This window comes from Colias eurytheme, chromosome 15 (assembly GCF_061535395.1).
Source record: "Colias eurytheme isolate Ceu_HAF_F1 chromosome 15, ilColEury1 Martin Lab GWU primary, whole genome shotgun sequence".
Classification (NCBI taxonomy): Eukaryota; Metazoa; Arthropoda; class Insecta; order Lepidoptera; family Pieridae; genus Colias; species Colias eurytheme.
In genome coordinates, this window is record NC_142994.1 from 8,823,268 (window position 1) to 8,845,017 (window position 21,750).

The 21,750-nt window shown below is 34.0% G+C and overlaps 1 protein-coding gene across 1 annotated transcript in view; it reads right to left on the minus strand.

Moving 5' to 3' along the window:
* Positions 1–70: 70 nt before the first annotated feature.
* Positions 71–21,750, minus strand: part of Sytbeta (Synaptotagmin beta) — a 32,627-nt gene continuing 10,947 nt past the window's right edge. The window contains exons 2-8 of the mRNA XM_090110386.1: positions 12,183–12,326; positions 7,011–7,240; positions 2,674–2,906; positions 2,194–2,401; positions 1,652–1,878; positions 1,160–1,305; positions 71–793 (exon numbers count right to left, since the gene is read on the minus strand). Coding sequence (XP_089966512.1) covers positions 647–793; positions 1,160–1,305; positions 1,652–1,878; positions 2,194–2,401; positions 2,674–2,906; positions 7,011–7,240; positions 12,183–12,326 — 1,335 coding nt within the window. The 3' untranslated portion in view covers positions 71–646. The remainder of the gene's footprint in view (positions 794–1,159; positions 1,306–1,651; positions 1,879–2,193; positions 2,402–2,673; positions 2,907–7,010; positions 7,241–12,182; positions 12,327–21,750) is intronic.

A 21,750-nucleotide genomic window follows, 5' to 3' on the forward strand; every position in this document is an offset into this window, starting at 1 on the left:
ATTTAGGGTTAGGGTCTATAGGTATACATTATACACTGTAGGCTTGAAGAGGATCATTCTGAAGTCTGAACTGACACGGTGAAATACAGTTTCTCTTTTTATAAAATACTTTATTTTATTCAAGCGTCATAATCCGAAGTTAACTTTTGGCTACTAAGTACTAGGGGATCTACGACAATTTATTGCGAATGACTTGCAGACATTTTTAGATACAACGATCGAGCTGAGTGCGTATTAATTCTTGTCTTAGCGTATTTATTACAACTACTTTTTAAGTAAAATCATTAACCATAAGTAATTTATTCACAAAACTAACTGATTACAATTCACTCGTAGGTACATTGGTGTGCTAAAGCCCTGCTACAACTATTAATGTCATACCACCTTATTCGCCATTAACTGCGATGGTTTCTCTGCTATTGTCTTCTCATATTTTCCAATAAAAACATGAACTGAAAACTTAATTCATTGCTATGTACACGTCAACATGTCATGTGTGCTAATTATGAGGGTATAGAAAGGTAATTAAGTAAACCATTATCTAAGACAAAAAAAGTACACATTTATTTAATAGGTAGATAACACAAGGCAAGAATTTGCCACACCCGAACTCAGAGCTGCATCTAAAAACGTGAAACCATCGCGTCTATCTCAGCGTATGCCACATGGCCACAGCCTTGCGGGTTTCCTGGGCCATCTGCGCCCAGTGCCGGCCTTCTGCCGCCGGTTCAGCCGCGCCCACGCAACACCAACCCACTACTAGGTTGTTGCTACCCCCTGTTACTACGCAGATCTGGAAGTTGATTGATACAAAATTGTTACATCACGAAAAAAATTTGATAAAATAAGATTATCCTATTTCGACGAAGGTAGTAGATATAGGCTAGTATCTAATCTGTGGTATAGGATGGCATTTATAACCACAACACTTCTGGAAAGATTTTGTGTAAAAATAGAGAAATGGTAAAAAAAATAGTAGGTATCTATCGAGTAGGTAATATCTACTTATGCATAATTTGTAGGTTAGGTCGAACCTCTCTGATTTTTAATTTGAAATTATGAATATTGATTTCAAAATCGTATAAAATAGGATTGGATTATTTAAAAATAGAAAGTTAGTAGGTAATAGTTAAAGAAGTTTAATGTTAGGTATACGCACCTCCACCGAAGCTTCTTGAAGGTTGGAAGAAGAGAGACTGAAAGAAAGTGCCTCGTTCCAAACGGGGTTGTTTATCTCCTTTCTGTTCGTTTTCTTCTTTTTTACACGTTTGCCATTCACCAATAAATACACCTTCACGTACACATCTGCAACATATTTGTTAATATTTGAATCGACGGACTTGATTTTTATGAATCATGTTTTTCTATTGCAGTAGGTATTTTATACCTACTCTGTCTGAAAATTCAGCCTTCTATTCAGTAACCTGCGTATCTGTGAAAACATAATGAGGTAGCTACCTGTTTTATTACCTTTATAAGCCAGAGTAACAACTTTGTTTTAACTTGTTATTGTTTAAATTATCGATCAATATGTACATAATTTAGAGATTTTTCATAAAGACAAATTGTGTAAAGATCATTATGTTGTGTGTAATTTTTACTGCACTTTATATACACAGCAGTTTTTAAACCGCAACTATTCCAAACTTACCCAGAGCATCTTTCCCTTCTTGCGGCGGCAGAAGGTTGCGAGCCTTCAGAACGACCACAGTAAGTCGTTCAGCAGAAGGCAAGTACGACAGACTCAGGAGTAGTTCCTGTAGCTCTTCTGGTGGACGTCTTTCCCGAGATAGTTCGGCCCATACTTCAGCACCACCAGCTACTTCAACTTTTGAGAGAGGAATCTTGGCAGATCCCATCACTTCGTTTCGGGAGAACCTGTGGATGGCGAAAATTATTAGTCTTTTTTTCATAAAAATATCTAAGTATTTATATAATTATCTATTTATATAACTTATTTTTTTCGTTATTCTTTTGAGTCTATGACAAGTAAGTACACGAACATATTATTTTAAACAATTTCGTGCCCATAGGAACAATTTATTTTAAAGGAGTTAAACGGGAGTTGAACCTATCAAAGTCGGGTAGTGGGGAGAATTTTTTTTGATAAAAAAACTGTGTGTTCGAAAGTACATCATCAAGTCTTAATGGTCTATCAAGAAGGCTGATTCCCACTATTCCTTTTTTTCTCACCTATCATAATCAAACACTTGCAACAGCAGTGTCTTATCACAAAGATCGTCATGTGACACGGGGAACTTGAAGTGCTGGTCAAAGAACGGGTTCGCCTCGTTCCTGTGCACGGGCGTCTGGCGCACGCGCGTGTCCACTTCGGGCGCGAGGCTCACGCGCACGTACGGGTCGTTGAACCCGCCCGCCTCGTAGCCCGCTAGGTCGTGCGCTGGAGGGGTTAAATTATGTTAATATACGTTTTGATTTTATATGTTTTCTTTTGTTGGAATTAATATGTATGAACGCTAAAAGTTTTGGTGTAAAAGTTTATTTTTTAGGACATTTTCAATTTAATACATTTTAATAAAAGCTGGTTTTTTCATAATCAAAAAAGAACTTTTAATATAAATACCACCATGCTATATTCTTATACGAACTTACCTAAAGAAAGTCTAAGAACAAAATAACTCTACATACTACGAATAACAAATGTTTATGTACCTTCAATGAGATGGACTTCCAGATCAGACCGATCGAAGTCGTACTTCAGTCGTAAGTGGATCCTGCCCAGCGAGGGTCCAGGGCCCTCCAGCTCTATAACTAGCGGGGCCTCTCTCTTCGTGTACAGGTCTGGTTGTAGCGCTCCCAGGGAACTGATCGTTGCTCCACCGCCAGGGCTCAGGGGCCCCACTCCGCTACTGCTTTCCACGAGCGAGTTGCTGCGGTCTATTCTTCTGGAAAAAAGCAATTGTATCTTATGTCACTGTAAAATCAATAAAGATAAATTAACATAAATTTCTGAGTTGAAACAGTTTACGTACTCATTGAATTTTGTTGCATTGCATTTGAGCCTATACCAGCCTTGGAATAACAAATATGTATAACATTTTTAACGGTAACTGGTAAGAACACCCATCTATTGTATACATATCTAGTTACAATGCTACTTATTATAAATAATAATTTCTGATGGAAGTAATTTTAAGGTAAAGGTAGGAAGGTACCTATAAATGGGACCGCACGAGGAAGGGTTCTACGATATCCTTAACTATCGAATAGACATGAAAACTATGGCAACTATAATTATTATGGAGCTGATCTCCTTTAAAGTTTCCCTAACTATCGAGAGTCTGCTTGACAAATTACATTGTGAGAATTCAGATTACGTTGCACCACGCAGCGCTGCGCCTCGAGGCGAGGTGCCTCGCGGCGTAGCAATGTGTATCTTTTCGTGTAGTGAATAAAGTATATTCTGAGTCGCTCTATGAAAAATGTGCGCGCAGCGTCGCGCCGCGTCGCGTCTCGGTGTGAGCTGACCCTTAGGAAACTTAAACATGATAGTTTAGATCTTTATTCAGTTTAATATAAAAGTAACTGAGTAAACGTACCTAATATGTACCTACGTTTTGTAATTATCAAACGTATTTTTATATAAGGGTACTAAAAAGGTAGGTACTTACCTACACTTTGTATATAATTATCTTACCAGAAAAAGGCGTTTGCGTTTTATAAACCTAGAGCCTAAAAGCTTTTGAACTGTGTTTAGTTTACCGACATTGTTTATGAATAATTACACCACGCACTATATAAATAACATTTTAAAGTATCACTAACTATATCACCTACTTTTATGTAGCATAAAATTTACATCTTTAAAGAAGAAACCATAATAATGGATCGTCTGAGTTGAAATTGAGTAGGCAATAAAATAATATGGGACACGATACGTACCTACCTACTACTACATCAAACGTAATGATTCATATCGATGTTGGATTATTACATATTTGACCTTTCAGTGAACCCATGAACTATTGCTAAGATCCGTTAATATTAAGACTTAAACGAGCTTCATATACTAATCATATTACTATCTTAACTATAAGGCACATCCCTGCATATTGATCAAAGTATAATGAGATAGTAATTTAAAATAATATGTTTGAAAAAAAAGCATTCAGTATACTCGAAAATAATTCACGTTGCTTTTAATATTTAAATAGTTATAATGTTCTAGTCTATAACACGAAAAGTTTTGATAGCCTCTGAAAGCGCACACGGGTGTTAAGGCTGTTTAATATTTAAGCCAGCCAGACCAAGTTGAGTTCATTTTTCATAACGTTATAGTACCAATGTCCTTCAGACCCATTAAATTATTCAGATATCATGTAAACTGTTGACAGTAGGCCCGGGGGCATATAATTTACAGCGAAATCAAGTGATCAAAGTATAAGCTACTCATTTTCTCCATAATGAGAGGAAGATAATTATTATCCTGCAATATCCGGTCTATATAATTAGTTTTTACTTGACGGCTTGGGCGTTTCCAAAGATGAGTTGAAAGATTTGTTTGGCATAAACTAAAGACAAGTAAATAATTAATACGTCATAGTTTTTCATTTCAATCATATTATATATAGAAGTTTATTATATAGTATTACTAGCGGTCCGCCCAGGCTTCGCCCGTGGTACATATGAAAAATAGATGTTGGCCGATTCTCAGACTTACCCGATATGCACAGAAAATTTCATGAGAATCGGTCCACCCGTTTCGGAGGAGTATGCAGACTAACATTGTGACACGAGAATTTTATATATAAGATATAGATTTAGGACACAATTAAGTTCTTGATTCATTCGGAAATTCAACGTAATAATCACAGACTAGTTATCTCGACTCTCGAGACAGAAATTATCAATGATAGAATACTTGTACATTTAGTATTCGTAATCTATTCTAAATAATCAAACCGCTGAAAATACTTATATAGATCGACAGAATTTAATTAAAAACAGAGGCGCTCGCATAAAAGTGAAAAACAAATTGAAATACTTATCAAAGTGGTAAAGCGAAAGCAATTATCGGATTAAATGACTATATCGATTGTGTACATCGGAAAAGTGTCGAGTTTGTAGTGTCGGAAAGAGGTGTCACCGGCGGTGGGAGGGGAGGCAAATTGAGTTTGCTTCAATTTGTGGAGCCCGGCGCGCGGCACGCCCGCACCAGATTGATTCCGTAGGACCTTTGTTAAAATATACCAAATTCAAAATTGACGTCTCCGTTTTTAAATTGCAGGAAGGGACGGCTATTTGTGGAACCCGATTGAAAATCGGATGAATTGGGCCACCTAGTTTGGATGCTTCCACGTTTATGTAAAGTCATGTTATTTATTTAATATTTTACCAGTAAATATTTATTTTGATATTTAAACATCAAATATTAAATGGATTTCCTACAAGGTTGTGAAATGATGTGCTAGCTGCTTGAAAATGAAATTTAGTTTTTTATACCTAGCTAAAATTGTGTATCACGAGATTGCTTGCTACATACCGCTACGTGCTACGTATTCATCTACAAGGTGCTACGTACTACGTACTCTACATGCTCGTAGGTAAATCTGTTCACTGTGCATTTTATAATGTAAGTTTTTTAATTACTTGCCCTGGAAGAATAATAAAATAGCACATACCAGGAAACTAACATTTACAATTTATCAACAAAGAAGCAATATTATTTTCCTCGTAATTATATTCTTGCTTCTCTCTAAAGCTAAACACGAGTTACATAATACATTGCATTTTAATATTAATGTGTTCATATGAAAATTGAACAATGGATAGAATATAACTAAATGATTCTTTATATAACTGACAAATGTTATCTCATTCTCTATAGAATGATTTATCTATACCTATAAATCCCCATAAAACACAATATGAAGGATACCTATTGAAAGTCTGTTTTTCGTAAGTTACGTATAACCGATAGCAAAAGTTATGTTTATGTGGTATTTCATATCGATCCCGTATTTTCGGGTAAACAACTAAACGCCTTGCTGGTGGCTACATAAAGCCTTTTATACCCTTACAGGAAATCTATGTCGAAGTGTGATAAACGTCACAAATAAATATGTGAACATGTATCATTCTATTTATATTAAATTTACATCACATCGGTCTATAAATATATATATAAACCATATTATAACTACTACGTAATATACACATTTTATTACTAAAGCTTCATAAATGTCACATTTTAATAACTATGTGTAACTATATTACTCTATATTATCGATACAAAACACGACCGATTTAGACACATACGAAGGTAGTAGAAGCTTCGAAACGATCGTAAAGGTTAACAGTAATTTAATTGTCCATTCAGTAAATAAGTGACCCAATTCGATGATATCGTCCATGTACAAAATAGCTGAAAGTCCGATCCTTGTTCCTCGCTATTCTTTTAATTTATTCCGTGCATTTTCTCGGAAACAGCGCGGCCTTTTGCTTTGAGTGACAGCAACTGTATTAAAACACTAATTAATCTTGTATTATCGTGGGTTTTCAAGATTGTAGAATTTACCAAGAAGGTTTCTTTTCAAATATAATATGTGAAAGTGAAAATACGTCTAGTATAGATCTTTATCGAACCTTCGATTTTCGAACACTTTAAGAAAGGCCACGTATACCTACGTCTTTGATAAAAACAAGTAGGTACGTAAAAAATAACGTAGGTAGGATTTCATACCTACTATTACTAATCTCATAAAGTAAAACGATATTTTCGTTTTTTTTTTAAGTAACGGAGAACTAGTAACTAGATCAATTACAAAAATAATTTCATCGTTAGACATCTAATTAATTTAATTACATTACTAAATAATATTTAGGCTTTTTTATCCCTGATAATAAGTTCATTCTAATCTCATACACCTTGGCGGGATAAGCAGCTTCGACAAGCATCTGTGCGGCGACACGCCCACGTCTAGCGACCCAGCGCGCAGCTTAGAATTCTGATACCGGCTTCCAGCGTTCGACCTTTCGGAAACACATACCTTGGTGGCATAAGCAATGGTGACAAGCATCTCGGTGGCGCGTGCCTAGGACTCGGTGGCGCTGGCGTGTCAGCCAACGACGCTAGAGACCCGTGGGCCAGCGGTGCCGCGCGGACGTCCAGTGACGCGGCTCGCAGCGGGGAGGGGGAGCGGGGCACGCTGATACCCGCTTCTAGCGTGCGACCGTCTGGTGCAAATGTGCGTATCGCTGGCGAGGAACCGCGGTGGCTCTGCAAGTATAATAAAGAGTCAATGCTCAATTTATTGAAAACAAAACAAGGTAATTCACATAAATTTGAACACCGTTACCAAGGCGTCTTTTAGCAGTTACCTACTTATTTCAGTGGCAACGCTAGATGGTCCGTGCAGCACCGCCACTTTCCTACACTAGAATATTCTTGCTTTAAGAGCCAAGAGGTTACTGTACTTTTATGGAAAAGGGAAGAAAAGAAGTTTCATGATGTAAACAACCTTTATCGTACCTTGTATTGATTCAGATAGATTGAGGAAGATATTGAGGAAGCAATATCTTGAAATTTGACCTCGTTAATTTTGAAGTTAGGGTCAAGGTTTCATCTTGTAACTTATTTTTATTACATCAATATTATCTGGAAATATCTTAACGAGAGCAGAAAGAAAATAATTTCTGGTAGCTACTGCCTTAAAATATAGGGCACTCAAATGCTAACAACTTTTCGATTGTACAATTAAATATCTACTGCAATATACAAACTCATTAAGACGATGAATTTATGTTTCTCATATGTAGATATATCTTTTCATATGTATTTAATCGTTAAAAGTTTCTGTGGACACCTAGAATTTCCTAGATCTTATACTATAACAAATACAAGAAAATGCAGAGCAACTGAAATTGCTATAAACATAATATGTGCAAACATTTGGTTCGATATAACCTTTGTGAGCGAGCTGAAGCGTATCGAAGGAGCATTCGATTATAGGTGTGCATTCCATGATTCCATACATAGAGTACCGCTCGCGTTGGTGACATGAGACATTTGCTCGCTCCACTGCGAACAGTGGAATACGAGCTGAAGGAATATTGAACTTGGAAATATCCTGAACCAAATGGTTCGATGCATCTTTGGCTGTTTATGTGGTTATATTATGTTTGAGTGGGTGGTATAGGAGTGAGACATAATATTAAGCTTGTTCTTCTTATTGGTTTTATAAAACGATTATCTGTATTGTGCTATAATTTTGAACTTTATGTTATCGTTCAGCAGTTTATGTTAAGTAAAATATCGCGAAATTTAAACAACAATGATTTAAAATATGGACTTAAAAATGATTTACCTACTCTACACTACCTACAGAGATACATAGGTATTAATAAATTGCCTTTGAAATACGCTGGAACGTTCTATTATTTCCATAAGATGTACATTAAAATAATATTTTATTAATGTATGTATTAAGGTGCAAAGAGCTGCGCTGGTGCAAATATTCTCAACATTAAATTGCAAGTAGCAACTGTTATATTAAACATTACTGCAAACCGAGCTACGAACATTTCAGTGACAGTTCCCAGAAGTTTCAGTTATTTATACAGTCACATAAACCATCTGCTAAAACTTTAGTTTGTTGGAGAAACATGAAACAGGTAATAGAATAAATAATATTTTACTCAAAATTTATATATTTTCATTTAAAACAACAGAAATGTTAAAATCGCTGAATGGCAAAATGGATACGATATTGGTCGTTGCTGACATAAATGATACGTGGTTTCGCAGTTTAATTAAAACGTGAAAACTGATTTTTGTTCCGTTCTATTTTGCAATAAATTGCAGCAAACAATTCGCTGATATTAAGCACAAATGAGTAATGGATATTTGGAACATGCGAGGTGGTTGATTGATAGCTAGTGGTCGTACTGGTCGCACCTCGCGTGTCGATTGCTCGGTTTTAGATATGCAAGTAATGATTAATTGTATTTGCTCACTGCGAGCCCACTGTATCATATCATTGTTTGCAGTTTGCCACGTAAATACATTAGCATTGCAATATTGGAAAGTGGAACATTGTTATCTAGTTTAAAGCTTCTGCAGGTGTATATACCTATATGTTTTGTGATTTGTAGTGATTAAATTAAGGGGTCTTTATGGCGTTAGATTATTAGATTAATTTAATAGTGAAAAGGGAAGAATAACAAAAAGAACAAAAAAGAATAAACTTATGAAAATATGGATTTTCCTTTTTAAAGTTTCACTTTGTCGACTTTCTCAAAATTATTTCTATTCTAGCAATATTGCAAGATGCAAGATACAAGATTTTGTATACGCTACTAATAACATTGCATTATTCCTAGGATATACGTTTATACCTTAAACAGTTAAAGGTAAATTTACTATTGCATTGTTGACAGAGAAACAAAGCGATGCAGTTTGCTATAGAGTGTAAAGTTGTTGTTAGTTGATAAGAGCTTTAGATAGCCAGGGGATTAAAGAGTAACGGCCAGCGTCCGACAGTACAGCTTACCGGTGAAATATTCATAGTTTAATTTTAACTTTGTTGTAGCTAAATACGAGGATATTCCAAGATATTAAAATAGTTTAAGATTTAAGACACTCTTGTCAGTTTTTCAGGAAAGCTAGCTAATTAGAAGTATTTTCAAGTGTTTGGTTTTAACGCGTATACGTTTTATAATGACAGTATTAAACGGGCTTTATTTATTGTACTGAATCAGGTAGTTTTCCTTTTTATCAAAAAACTATTTTCAAAATTTTTCATAACTATATAATAGTGAACTCCTAACACAAACAAAAATCGTCCGCCGGCCCCATAAATATTAGAACACTCGATGAAAACGCATAGCCAATTCTCTGGAGTCAAATCCGAAATTCCATCTAACAGTCCTTTATGAAATGTCCTTGGCACAAATTGACCTGTATTTGAGCTTATTAAAAATTCTCTCTATATTGCGTAGCTACACTCTGTACCGATGCTTTATGGAGAACATATTCGTCTGCCGAATTAACACGTATAACATTTGACGGATAATTAGATCTCATATCGTGGTAATGATGTTTCGGGGGCATCATTAGTATGATGTTAGAGCTAATGAGGACTGAATTCTAAGAATATAGGTTCATAATATTATGAAAATAGTCGAGAAAAATCTAACGTAGATAGAAATATGTTTCTAGTCCGTTATCAAATTTAATGGTTGGAATAATACTCATAATAATTTATGAAGTAGCTAGCAGAGGTTGAACCATTATAACAGAGACCCGTCTAAATGTTGTATGTCCAAAATCAATTTTGAACACGTGAAATAAATAGTTCCTACTATTATAATAATAATAAAATAATAATAAAAATCTTTATTTTTTTATTGTTTCATAACTTCCTTTATTAACGCATAGCTATTATAATAATCAATTCCAATATGTACGTTAGTATGTATGTATATGTAAACCAAAGAGTAAAAAATTTAAAAGCAAATATTGTTATTAAATATACAGTTGATAAAATCCGATATAAAATACTAGCTTTCCGCCTGCGGTTTCGCCCGCGTTTTCAAAAAAAAACCCGCATAGTTCGCGTTCCCGTGGGATTTCCGGGATAAAACCTAGCCTATGTCACTCAGAAATGATGTAGCTTTCCAACAGTGAAAGAATTTTTCAAATCTGCCAAGTAGTTTCGGAGCCTATTCAATTCATACAAACAAACAAACAAACAAAAAATCAAACCTTTCCTCTTTATATTATAATAAATAAATAATAAATAATAAATAATAAATATAAATATAAATAAATATAAATATAAATATAAATATAAATATAAATATAAATATAAATATAAATATAAATATAAATATAAATATAAATATAAATATAAATATAAATATAAATATAAATATAAATATAAATATAAATATAAATATAAATATAAATATAAATATAAATATAAATATAAATATAAATATAAATATAAATATAAATATAAATAATAAATAATAAAAAAAAAATATGTAGTTATGGAATTATTAAATAAAATGTCAGAATATTAATAACGCAGAGTATGATTACAATTACTAACCGATTTTCAATGTTTTAATTTCATAGCGTAATATTTTTCTACTGTAAAAGAAGGTACAACGAATACTTTTATTTTGTTCTATAATATTTCCAATACGTAGCACATATTTTTCACATCGTCGGTACCGTATAGAGTATATTTTCAGTGAGTGTATATTGCGTTTATCTTCAGTTGAAAATGGCTTTTTATTTTCTTTGTTCTAACAATTTAACTTTAAAATGATAGTAGGTTTGCATTGAGATACATTTTTTTGTATTTGTAATTTGGTTAATGTTAATACGTGTAAATATAATAAAATTTCATAAAAATTGTAAGAGTAGAGAGTATTTAAAAGCTTCCTTCCGGTTTAATTTTTTTGTTGTCAATTCTTTGTAAGAAAAAAATCTTTAGCATCTATAAAACTTAGCATCTACTAATAAATAATTTTATATATACCAACTTGCTCTTAATAATGGTGATACTAACGTATTTTTTAGGAAGCTCAAGGCTCTACATAACTCAAACTATTTGTTCGCAATAAAAGTTATTCTGTTATTGTAATGAACTGCGAAACTTTTGTATTTTATTATTTTTATTTTATTCATTAATATTTGGGAAACAAACAATACTATAACTCTTGAGTATGCTTATACAGAAAGTAAGAGGCAAATACATTATTATATGAGCTAAATAATTTCTCACAGAATGATATGCACAAGTTTAAGGTTTCATGCAAAATATAAATATCTTAATAAGGTATATAGAGTCTGTTGATAGAGATGTCTACGACTTCAATTGCATGAAAGTCGAAAAAAATCATACCGTATTAAAATAAGCATCTCCTCATCCTTCTCTATCCCTCTAAAGTCCACTTGAAATAGAATTAACACAGATAATTAATCATTCTTAAAAAAAGCACGTTAAAAATTTCTCATAAAAACATAAAGTTCTAAAGACAGTATCAACTTCAATTTTATTCCTTCAAATACACTAATAGCACAGTCTAATAGATACTCACACATATATGTACTTATAGATACTCATAGGTACACATAGATACTCATAAACATAGATAATTATAGATAACCATAAATACACAGGTTCTCATAGATACTCATAGATACTTACAGTGGCCCTCGAAGTACCGCTATCCAGGCTGCTCTGTGAGGAGATGGAGGGCGTGCGGGCGAGTCTTGCGTGCGGGAGCGATGTTGCGGTGCGCGTCTCGCTCAGCGGCTGGATCCGACAGTGCTCCTTGGGTATCAGCATTTCCTGTAATAGTGGAACAGGTTATTTGGGAAGTTCACTATCAGAAGAAGTATTAGGAGGTGAATTTTGGGTTTCGAAAAGCGCGGTGCATATATTTGTGCGTATTGGAAGTGAACATGTGAAAAGTTATGTATTTATCGTAGCGCAGGGGTAAATTAAATTTTCATAATTATAATCCCTCTAAAATAAAAGTTTTGTTACAGAAACTGTTGATCGCTTCAGTATAATATTTATTTATTGTACAGAGATAGACAATAGTCTGGATAAGCACATAGGCCACTTTCTTACCAGGTACCTCGCGAGTGGAACCCCTAGCTTCAGTTAGTATTATAAATGCTTACAAATCTTAAGAATCTGAAGAATAAACAGTATCAACAGCTATGTAAATCTAGTTCTTGAAGTATAGATCCGAAGAAAGTGTGAAGTCAAGCGCTTCAATCACAATCGTTGCACTTTTTGTTACGCTTCAATGAGTTTATCGTCTCAACTTGTCCAACAAAGTGGAAAGAACTTACTTGTCTTCCACCTGATTAGACACTTCCGTAACAAAAACGTATCGTTTGCTACCCGATGTCTAAACCGTTTTGTACGTGTAAAACATGCTTACAAGATAAACTCACGCCAAGCGGCTTATAAATTGTTTTAAAGGTTAAATTATGCGTTAAGAAAAGAAACCTATTCCCTTTTTCGGTCTATAAATTAGCCCCATTACCATTTATAGATCTTTGTCGTCAGCATGTCTACTCATTTGCCTAGCATTAGAAAAAGGTTCAGTTGAGCCAAGACTTTTATTTCAAACATAAAACCTAACCAATTAGAAGAAGTGGGCCAAAGCCATTTCCTTTTGATGAGAATGTAAAATAGTGAAAACACGATGTTGAAGGAAATAAAAGTATCCAACTTCCTTTAAGAACGGAAAGTAATAAAAGCGATAAGAGAACCTCCTCATTTGTGCTTTTCAGACAAATACAACTTTTGTGTTTACTCTCACACTCAAGGCTTCCTCAACGTTAAGATTGTAACAGTGTGCGGTTTCCTACCGTCTCCGTAAATCGTAGCTTTTATGTTTAGGTCTGAATTACTGAAATGTTCTTGCACAACTTACATGATTTACCTAGAATGCACAAAACAATGCCATTTGAAAACAATTTTACCTTGCGTTTGATATGGAATGTTTTCACGGGGAGTATAATTAGTGAAATAAAATTGTTGATAGACACGCATAGTTTACATAAATATTCGCATCAATATACATAGATTATAATTATTGATATTATAGAAATAGATTTTTATAACACTAGACTAGTTTTAGTACTAGGTACCTACGACTAAAAAGCCTATGCGAGCAGAAATTACATAAAATAAAATAAATGCCTTAGGGTGCACTCACACACATCAGTCACCGTCAAGTCACCGATGACTGATCGGTGACGGTTCGTGTACGTATCCACAAACACCAGTCACCGTCATGTTGTCCGTCAGTCACGTCGCCGGTTTGACTGAATCATTGAACACATACATCAGGTTAGTCAGTGATTAGACGTGTGTCACGCTAGAGAACATGTAGCAATTGACGGTAGCACGACGCTGACTGAACTGAGACGTGACGGCACCGGGTGAGTGGGGATAAAAGTATGATACATGTATGGAAAGATTATTTGACGTGCCTGACCGGTGACGTCACTGATAGATTTCGTGCCGGCGACTGTCGTGTGGGAACAGAGTCATACTAGAACTATTGATACATATTTTTTTAATCCTGTCCGGTGACGTGCCGTGACGGTGACTGATGTGTGTGAGTGCACCCTTAATAACGTTATTATGTTTCGATAAAATGAATGAATGAATGAATTAATGAACGTCTCTATTATTATAATGACTGTGTTTTGATTATTATCTTGCTATTACTATTGATTTTACAATATAAAGATATGAATTTTTACGATTTTTTTTGAAGTCAGAAGATTTTATGTACATATTATGTATTTATATAATGTTTATTTGATGTGTGAAGTATGATTGATTGATTCTGATTACCCAATTTTAACCAGGATTTTTTTGTTTGTCTCTCCTACTATATTTTATAATTTCTTATTTGTCCCTACTTGTCTCCGTGGTGAACAATAAAGATTTTTTGATTGATTGATTATGGTAGCCCGAAACAACTGAAATTTTATGTAATATAAGTTCATGCAACGACTATACATCACTTTAATTCTATAACTTTACAAGCGCAGCCGCGGGCGAATATCTAGTAACATTCCACGCCCACCTGCTATCAGAACTGCAATATTCAACAAACCGTAGCTGGATCAACCTAAGCCCTCGTCATAAGTGCGCTCTAGGTATTATGTGATGCAATTCACTGATATGAATATTACAGGCAGCTCACGTATACAGGAGATATCCTGCATCCTGTGTATGAGGAGTTCATATTGTGATCGTATCGTTTTTATATACTCGATACATGTACACTTTATATACTTAGTTGTTTCTATTCACTTTGATAGTAAAAATTGGGTTTATGCATTATGGATCATCAATACATCTTGCATTGAATACATCATACATTGAAATTTCTCGTTTAGTTCTTTTTTACTTGTGTGCTTTTGATATTAAACTACAACTACCCACGCTGGTTTAAAATTTAAATATCTGACTTCATTATTTCCTGCAAGTAAGTAAGGCGGAAATTAAGACAGGATAAAATGTCGGCAGCTATTTGCTTTTGCAAAACTTATCCAACTATTTCATAAATGTATTTTAAAAACATTTCACGATAAATGCATAATGTATTGGAAATGAATCCAATACACTTTGATATTTTTCATTTGATAAAACGACGACAAACGGCGTGCGGTTTTCATTTATAGGAATTAATTAAATTTCCCCTGGCTTACTGCTCCTAAGCTTACACTATTAGATCTTGTAATCCATTAAGCTTTTATAAACATAGTATGGAAATTATTTGAACGTAGAATATTTTGCTTTTATTTTTAGATCTATTTGTATGTTAACAGATAACCAAATGGCACGTTGTTACACAAATAAAGTACAATACTATGTTTGTGAAAGAATTAAGATTGTACAACAAAACACCTTATTTACCTACCGGCGACGCTTTCGCAAATTCATCTAGTCTAATACAAAATTAAATGATTCGAGGCACATCAAAATAGGATCCGATAAACTTCGCCGGCGCAAGACAGCGCTCATAAAATATGTTAGTAGAATCAATACTTCTAACTACAGCGTAACTGGCTCTCGAAGCCCGCTGACATTGGTCGAGTCTACTGTAAACCGGCAATAATGGATATCCGATGGCTCTCATTGATCTCATTGGAAACAAGGCAATTCAATTTGCATTGTTCACGTTATGTAAACTTGTTTGCGAACTGAAAAACACCAATATTGAAAATAAAGGAAAACATTCCGCTGCGTCGTATCGAGGCAAATTATTGAAATACCGATACATCTCATCCGCTGACATTTACATTTACCGTACATTTTATACTTTATCTAATGTTCGTGAAAATATATAAAAGAGAGGAAATAGAAGTGAAATAATTCTCGACGTAGAAGCAATAAATATCTACTGATCACAATCAATAAGTACCTATATATGATATCATTGATGAATGTCGTGCTGTATTTACTAAGTTAGGAAAATGCTCTTTTAAATTCATCGTTAATTGTTTCCATACATTCAAAAAACAAAGTCTGCATAGGATCTTATACGTACACTAGGGCTTCCATGGGACTTGTCATCACCAAAGCTATCCGTGGAATTATGACTCTGCCCGCTACTGGCGCTGGAGGTCCGCTCTCTCGCCGCTCTGGCCCACGACTCGAGCCGCTTTTGCGCCGCCCACACGCTCGGAGGACCCAAACCACTCATATTTACGTCTTAATATACAACTTAAAAACACATTTTATTGCTATCACTTCACTATTTGTCACTAAATACTATATTCTCAGAAAATACTTGGTTATTCTTTGTTTAGGTCGGTTTTCGTTGTCGATTGGTTATTGATCTGTTATACTGTGGAATAATTTATGTATTATGGAGCTGGATAGAAGCTTATTGATAGCCACTTTTGTTTAGAATAAGAGCAAATAAATGTTTAGATGTTAAATGGAGATAGGTAAGATGGATTAGGTCTGCGTTGCGAAAGCTCTTGGGTAATAGTAATCTCACATATACCTTTTAAAAGAATTTTTCCGTTTAATATGTATCATTATCATCTATTGGTTAATTTTCAAAATCAGTTTTGTCGATATTCCATTGATCCATTACAAATAAGTCTACCGAATATCAAAGATCATAATATTTTATATTAAAACAGTGTAGCGTCAGAATTACAATACCCCACGCGTTATCGATAAGATTGAAGACTGGAGAAAAGTGAATTGGGATATTATTATATTTAGCTTGAAATTGCTTTTGGAGATAAAACCGTACTGGAGCGAGTCATTGGCCTCATGAAGAGAGAGTACAAAAGTTGGAAACTTCTTTACATATTACTGAAGTTCGTTGATTAGATTTGAGCCCCGGTCCACGCTTGCTAATTTAGAGGCTTCATCCAAAATTAGCGAGACGAGTATTTTTAAGTGATCATATTTTGTAATGTATTATGGTTAATTAAATTTATTTGCAAAGTTTTATTAAATACGATTATAGAATAATGAAAGCTCCAGTGGTGCTCAAAATTTAGTACATTGAGGAAGAAAGAGCAATATAAAAACAAAAGCATGAAGTTTATTTTTGATGAGGGTGCCATTTAAAACCCGAAGCGGGCTAAAGAACTACAAACTTAGTCCTTGATGTAAAGGGAAATTCTGTAATTAAATTCTCATTTATCATTTCTCTAAGAATCTTGATCTAAATCTTTTGTTACTAAAGAATTAATAATAGATTGAACAACGTAACGCGTTGTTGAATAAATCGAAAGATATTCAAATTAAAAAAATCCATAATCACGCGAATTAGTTTGCTTTTAGTTTCAAAATATTCCAGAAATGTTTTGATCGCGGATCAATTTTCATATGGACTTGTTTAAAGCACACAAATTTCATAATGTATTAGTATTATATTACTTTAGGTAACATATTATTATATTATATGGACGTTAAAGGTACTATAATATGAATACTTTTGAATTACTTTATAGCAATAACCCATATCGCTTTAGCCTTCGGAGCTAAGTGAACTCTCGTGTAGGTCTCTAGATGGATATGGAGAAAATGCACTCAATTACATTCAATTTTACTTAAAACATCTCTACAATGTATGAAAAACGTTTCATTGTTAATTCGAAAAATATTAAATAAGTTTAATTAAAAATGCTAGTTACATTTTGAAAAATTTCTAATCGATTGTTTTTCGGTCTAAAGTCTTTTTCAACTTATCTTGTCTTCGTTAGCAGTTTTCATTCCATTAATCTTTACTGTTTTCAGGTGAATTGCTGAATTTAAAGAGTTAGGAGGGTTTCAAGAGGAAAATAAACAAGAACTGGTAATTCAGCCGATCTGAACAAGGGACATGGCCTGTGAAAATAAAACAATGTTGACTCGACTCCAGTAATATCGCCACTGAACAAAAGGTCAACGTTTTCGTTCATATTGATTTAAATATGAATGAGATATGAATTTTTACGGGCAATATAAGCTGTCTGATTAAACTCTGGTACTGTAGGAACGTTGGCTGATTATTTAATATTTAATAAAAGGTGATATCAAATGATTCAGTTTATACTAAAAAATTTGAGATAACGTAAACACAAGCCTACGCAAGCAGACATCGTAATTCGTAGTACGGCCAGCGCCCACGCAGTGTCTGCGGTGAAGATCCTGTCTACACTTTGAACTTTCCGGTTCACTGCATTGGGTTGTAATTAATTGCTAAGATTATATGAGTGCGTTTTATATTCATTCATTTTCTTTAATTGCATCCAATTAAAGAAAATGAATGAATATAAAACGAACTCTCCATCGAGAGTAACATAAATATTATAATTATTGTGCCGAAACTTTTTCAATGGACGTGATGTTTTTGTTTCACGAGACTTTGCTAACTTGAAATATAACTACTTAGATAACATGTATTCAATACTAACTTCTATCAAAACATAAATGCAACAAAAGTTTTATGTTTTCAAGGATCAAGGCATACATACGTGAATTATAATAACGCAATTTTGTTTATGTAAGAGCACTCAAAATTAAACGAGGCGTAATATCACTAACATGCGCGAACCATTCGAGGAAATTTACCCCAATAAAGGCCACTTACAGGGTACCTATCAAATATCAATTACGTCGATTGCAATCTTAAAACCCTATAGGACATTTGCAAGGACAACTGTACACTGAGCCTCTGATAATTGGAAGCAAATTAACTCTTTTATCTCGTTGAAATTTTTAGCCGTAAAGCTCGGGGTTGGACCTAAAATAGGGCGTATATCAGATAAGGCGAAAGCAGATTATGGGCTAACTGTTGCGCGCAGATACTCCTCGGGAGGAAGATCATCTCACTAGATTACGGATTTATTTAAATGAGCACTTCGCAACTGACTCGAGAACCTCTGATTCTATTTGCCAACAGAAAATTAAGCCAATTCCAGCCTCAGCGTAATTTGCAAGTAATAAAAGTCCGTTCTGGCTAAAATTACTAATTTCGAGAGCAAAATGCAATGATAGAATTTAGATATATTAGTTTAAAAACTTCTAAGTTGAATGTTTAAAATTTTAGAATTAATTGCATTCGGTCATGAACCCTAAATGGCTACGATCGTGATATTCGACAGCACACAAAAGCATGTTCACTTTGTTTTTACATATTTCATTTAAAATTCGTAAATATTGCACCTATACAGTAAAATATGATTGAGCACGGTAATGGAAGAAATAAACACTATTTATTTGATGTCCCGGAGGTGCGTAGCCGCGCGGTTGGCACCGCGGCTCGCGCAAACTGCCGCCCGGGGCCGCTGAGTTGCCTCCCTTCGACCTTACCCCGTATCTACCAATTCAGTTTCGAATGTGGCCACCCGTGTAATTGTTCCAGGTCGCTGGCAATGCTAGGATTTAATTGTGCATTCTCACTTCCTTGATGCAAGGACTATGAATAAGTTTGAGTGCCTGTTGACAATTTGCTTTGCATAGGCTTTGAATACCTATAGGCTGCCCGGGCATGCGGGCTTTTAAGAAATATGTTTCAGTAAGAAGCAAAATATAAGATTGGAATTTGAAAAATATAAGCTTTTTTTTTCTAGTTTGCGATAATTGCGAGAACCACGAGATTTGAGTACCTATTCTTTATCAACCTATTATAAATTTACTAAACCCCCAGAAATTTTGTGACCGATAAATTATACAAAGTAATACTACAAACATTACAAATCCATCGAATATAACACATAAATTTATAGATTTTGTATATAACTATTTACGTTTAAAATCTCCCACATATTAGGCGGGTTTCTCAAACATGGCAGCTGTGGGGCGGGGGCGCTTGGCCGCGTCATCTCTTACCAAGCAACAGGTATGGAAGGTCATGTCGCTCGTCTTGGGAATACGAACACCTTTCATATTTGCAGGCCTTTATAAATGGTAAGGAGAATGCAAGTACGAGTGGTATATGCTTTGTGGAAGTAACGTGCAGAAACTGCAACATAAAAATCGAAATGTATTGGGGCCTTAATAATCGTTATTAGGTTCTACGCAGTTAATAGGTATAATATCTACTTAATTTTTCCGATTCACTATGGGTGACAGCCACGAGGCTTGTGGTACTTGATAATATAACTTTTGTTAGAGAAAATATAGCTTTTGAACAAGCGGAATGCACTTCGCTCTTTCAAAGGATTACATGAAATATTCATTGTGAATCACGTTCAGTTTTTATAGCTTCGATAATTCCATTTGTCGCTACATATTAAATGCCTGCGCAGTCCTGTACAGTTCTGGCTTAAATAATTAATTAAAGCATCGTTCGTTAGCGCCTTAAAACCCTGCAAGATTAATGCACAAATGCATTTTTCATCGCGTTTGCTCTACTTAGCAAAATCTTCTTGAAAGTATTCATTTTGTCATAATAAATTCACTTTCAAGGAAGCGTTAGACGGATTTATGGTTTTCCGTCAGCATAATGAAATATTATATTTGAGAACTTTTAAAGAAAACTTCTACAAAGATGTCCGACGTTTATGAGAATATCAAAATATTTTATCTCGGCTTAAATTATAACGTATTATGTAAATTTATTATAAAATTAAATTAGGCTCGCAATTTTGTAATTTACTGTTTTAAGGATAAAATAGATCCGTTTTTGTTTTCCTTATTGCTATTATTTTCAAAATGACTCTTCAAGTTCATGCGCATTGTGTTGCGTAAATATATTTTTGGACCTAGAATTAATGTTGAATTTCAGAAAATTGAAACACAGAATACATTTATTTTATTCTAGTTAGTACTAAATACAGCGTCGTGTACAAGTATATCTATATTAATATGTTATATAAAAAATAAATTAATTTGGAGCAAATACGGTAGCGTTCGCCTAGTAGGTATACATATGGTATACATACTTTATTTTAACATCATTACACTAATTTTGAACAAATGTAAACTTTCTATATTATATTGGTGTTGTTCTGGACCAACTTTACATATTGGGTTATCTTTTATTTAAACTAAGGAACCAAGTTTAATGAAACTTGAGCAGTTCCGTGTTGAAGTTAAATGCAAGACAATAAAATGCAATTTCATATACTTGGCCAAGGCCTTAACTTAGTTGTTTCAACTAGCAAGTGAACCTTTTCGGCGAAATAAGGTAAATATGTAGTATTGAAATTTATTTTTATTACTTAATCTTAAAACGTATTGAAATTTAAAAAAAACTATATGAGTAGATATATATGTGAAAATCGGTTTTTAAAATGACTTTTCCTTGAATCGAATTGCGACCAATCTAAATCTTTATGGTGTCGGTTAAATCGTTTACTTATAAATAATTTCATTTTTACAGTATTTAACTAACGAAAAAAAATTGTTAATCTTTTTATTATTATCAGTACACACCTGGAACCCGTATTGCATCAAAATGAATACGTATCGTAATATATATAATTTTCAATGAATACGTTCCATAGACCGCTAGAAGATACGTAGACATATGTAGGGAACGTGCCTTTGTTTGCGCTAGCCTCCCCTGTGTGCACAACATTACTACTCGAGCGGTCCGTTCTCTAATATTGACTCCTCAACTACTTAATATACGCGTTAAAATGCATAGGAAAACTTTTAGTTTAGGAAATTTTCTTAAGGATTTTAAGAATGAAAAACTAATACTTAGTTAATAGAGAAAATATTATTGTAAATTTATTATTCGGTGTAAAGTATGTACTTAATTAAAGTTTCTAAATAA